Source organism: Antrostomus carolinensis, unplaced genomic scaffold, assembly GCF_000700745.2.
Source record: "Antrostomus carolinensis isolate BGI_N321 unplaced genomic scaffold, ASM70074v2 scaffold11500, whole genome shotgun sequence".
NCBI lineage: Eukaryota > Metazoa > Chordata > Aves > Caprimulgiformes > Caprimulgidae > Antrostomus > Antrostomus carolinensis.
In genome coordinates, this window is record NW_010287758.1 from 29,893 (window position 1) to 33,227 (window position 3,335).

The 3,335-nt window shown below is 37.1% G+C and overlaps 1 protein-coding gene across 1 annotated transcript in view; it reads right to left on the reverse strand.

Annotated features, from left to right (window-relative positions):
• Positions 1–152: 152 nt before the first annotated feature.
• The window catches only part of CERKL (CERK like autophagy regulator), a gene marked incomplete at its 5' end in the record, with an annotated part of 15,623 nt that continues 12,440 nt past the window's right edge, over positions 153–3,335 (reverse strand). Inside the window, 2 exons of the mRNA XM_010164069.2 lie at positions 153–338; positions 1,132–1,307. Of these exons, the coding sequence (XP_010162371.2) occupies positions 257–338; positions 1,132–1,307 (258 nt within the window). The remainder of the gene's footprint in view (positions 339–1,131; positions 1,308–3,335) is intronic.

The window sequence follows — 3,335 nt, forward strand, 5'->3', positions numbered from 1 at the left end:
CAAACCCCAAATTTATAAGACCAATATAAACAGTTTTCATTTTTTCTTGTTAAGCCTAATAGTTTCTTTATAGTTAAATACAACCTGAAAAAAATACATATCTTAATAAAAATTTTAAACCAGAAATATTACAAACATCCCAGTTAAGCTTCTGCTACAACAACTGAATTCAGTGAATGAAAGACTGGAACCTTGGAAAGCTGTGCATAGAGGTGAGAAAAGGATTCTTTAATACAGAACTTCCAGTGTGACCCTTCTATATGCAACTGCATGTTGCTTGGGAACTCTCCAGGTCATCAGTGTCCACTCCATAGAGATTAATAAGTTGAGGATGCACCCTGCAAGGTGAGGAAGTAAACTATCAATTTAATTAACTCTAGCAATGGGTGTGTAACTTTTTGGGGAGTTGGGGGAGAGCAAATATATATGAACTGCTATATGGAATAAAATCAGGTGAATTACATTTTTACTATTCCCATAATATCATCTTTAGAAGTATATATTATATATCCTATAACATGTTCTACCTTTTATTTTACATACCAGAATTACTCTGAGCTCTGTGCCTTCAACTAATCCCGTGTGCATTGCAGAAGAATGAGCCACCACCCATTTAAATCCACTGATAATCCTCCTATTTCCCTGTGTATTCATAGTCTCTTTCTTAGATCCTAGACATGGAGACTATTCTCAAGCAGCACTAAATTTCCCACAGTTGAACAACTACATTCGTTTATTAGCCTTACACACACTGCTTTCCAAGCGGGAATCCTTATCCCAAAAGGAACTCCTTCCCACCAGTCACAGACCTTTTTTTATAGACAACTCTTCTCCTCTAAGAAAGAGAAGGGTAATGTAACAGGCAGAAAGAAGTGGAGCTGGAAGCTGATGAAGCACCAGAAAGGAAAAGCCACCTGGGTCACAACAGGCCTTTCCAAAGACGGGCACAAGGCAACGGGGTGGAGGCCCAAACAATGGCAAAAGGGCCAGACTGTTCTGTGCACAGCATTATAGCATTGACACAACACCCAATTTTAGTGTCATCTGTAGTATACACAGATGTAATACATTTAAGATTGTTAATCTTGCTGTTACAGGTATACAGTCCATAAATGTAATACTTAACCTTACCGAATGTGAACTTCTGATGCTTCTTCCATTAAGTCTCCATCTATATTCCAAGGGTAATTTCCTTCTGCAGAAGCAGCATTCAAATACGTATTTTCTTTGGCATCAAGTCCACTTTTAAGACTCGGTTGCACTTTCACTTCTTGAACTGTGTAGGTCTCAACAAAGGGAAAATTGAACTAAACCAAACACAGATATATATTAAATGAAGATGAAAGATATAGGTGGTAGTTTAGCAACAAACTGGATTACTTGAAATTAAAAACTTTGCCTTTTTTTGTCCTAAGTAAATGGGAACACTTAACTCAAGCTTGACCACATGAGGCATGATACATTCCAGCTAGCATTTATAGATTAACATGCAGTTTTTATCCTAAATAATGCCTCAGGAAAAATGGTAGTGTTCCATTTGCATTTCCATATCAGACTTGCTTAATCTACAGGTGAGGTGGTATATTTTGCACACACCAAAGTGGCACATGCTTTCAGAGTATGTGAAAGTCCAAGCACATTTTTTCCTGTGCTCTGTTCATCATTACCAGTTATCCTCTCCTAAATGAGGCTAGTTAGAATTCTAGTAAACGGTCATCTTAAGTTTAAAGGAGGGTCCACATCTCCCTGTCTAATTTCTAACTACAAATGCAGGGAGAAAATCATAGCCTTCCTCCAAAAGTATAACCACAAAGAATAAACTATTTCCTAAACGCAGCTGTTAGTGCTGGAATATGGAATCCTCATCCACCTCTCCCCCAAACTCTCTGACTGTTGACAAATTCAAACCTATTGTAAAAGTGCTTTCACATAATCCCAAAACACTTGAATGACTACCAGTGTGTTTAGGGAATTTAGGACAGCAATAGGGCACTGTGTTTGGATGCTTCATTTTTCTCTTCAAAGACAAAATAATGACCACAATTTTGAACTGCAGTTCAACTGACAAAGTTGCATGATGCCCCCCAATCTGTTGCAAGCATTCATAACTAGATGGAATGCTAAAAATCAATGGACATAACCCACTGCTATCAGCATAGCATGCAGTGATCTGCTGAAATTATAGACTTCACCTATTTCTGACAAAGTTGCATGATGCCCCCCAATCTGTGTTTTTGATCTCTGTACTATACGAAATTTAAACACGGCATACATTTCCTTTATTGTGGTGAAAGGGCTTTCCACCCATAAAACTATGGTACAAGACAAATACAATTTAAACCACAACAGATGGGCTGAAATAGGCTAATCGGTATTAGTCCAGTGACTTAAAAAAAAGAAAGAAAAAAAAAAAAGATAAAAAGGGCACTAATGTATTCTGACAGGAAGCTAAGTCTCCTTATGAGGATGCCAACATTAACAACATTAACTCTTGCATCACGTCTACCTTCGTGATTAACTGTTCTTTTTGTAATCACCAGAAAGAAATTAACAGTACCTGATTTTTTACACTGGCGTATCTTTTCAGGTGTTTTACAAACTCTGTTCGAGAAGTATTTTGTACAACAATAAGAGCCATGCTTCCATTATTCAACCTGAAAAGCAGACCAATTTCATTTCCAAAAGAAAATTCATTAATTCAGAAGTTTAACAGGCCCTTCAAAAGTCTAGATTTTAAAAAAAAAGCTACCAACAGTAACATAATAGAATAGCCTCAACCTTTTTTAAATCTTAAAAAAAAAAAAAAAAAATCCCCACCCTCTATAGATTAATATAAACTACACAATTGAGGTTATTTAGCATCTACATATTTATAACATCCACTGTAATAATAAAATTGTACTCCCTTATCCCTTATCCATATCCATAATTTATTGAACATAATACATATAATTTCAAAAAATGCTTTTCTACGTAACTGATGATTTTTAAACATCAGGGATCACAAATTTATCTTAACGCTTTTCTGTCCAGCAAAGTATAACAATTACCATAAGCACTGTGAGGTGGAGCTTTACAAGAAACCATTCCCATGATGCATGCAAGCACATCCCCATCATATAACCCAGTGCAGATGGGCCCCTAACACAGATCCTGATCTTCAACTATGCCGCTATCCAAACTCTCTCAGCAATTCATAGAATCATAGAATGGTTTGGATTGGAAGGGACCTTAAAGATCATCTAGTTCCAACCCCCCTGCCATCAGCAGGGACACCTTCCACTAGACCAGGTTGCTCAAAGCCTCATCCAACCTGGCCTTAAACACTTCCAGGG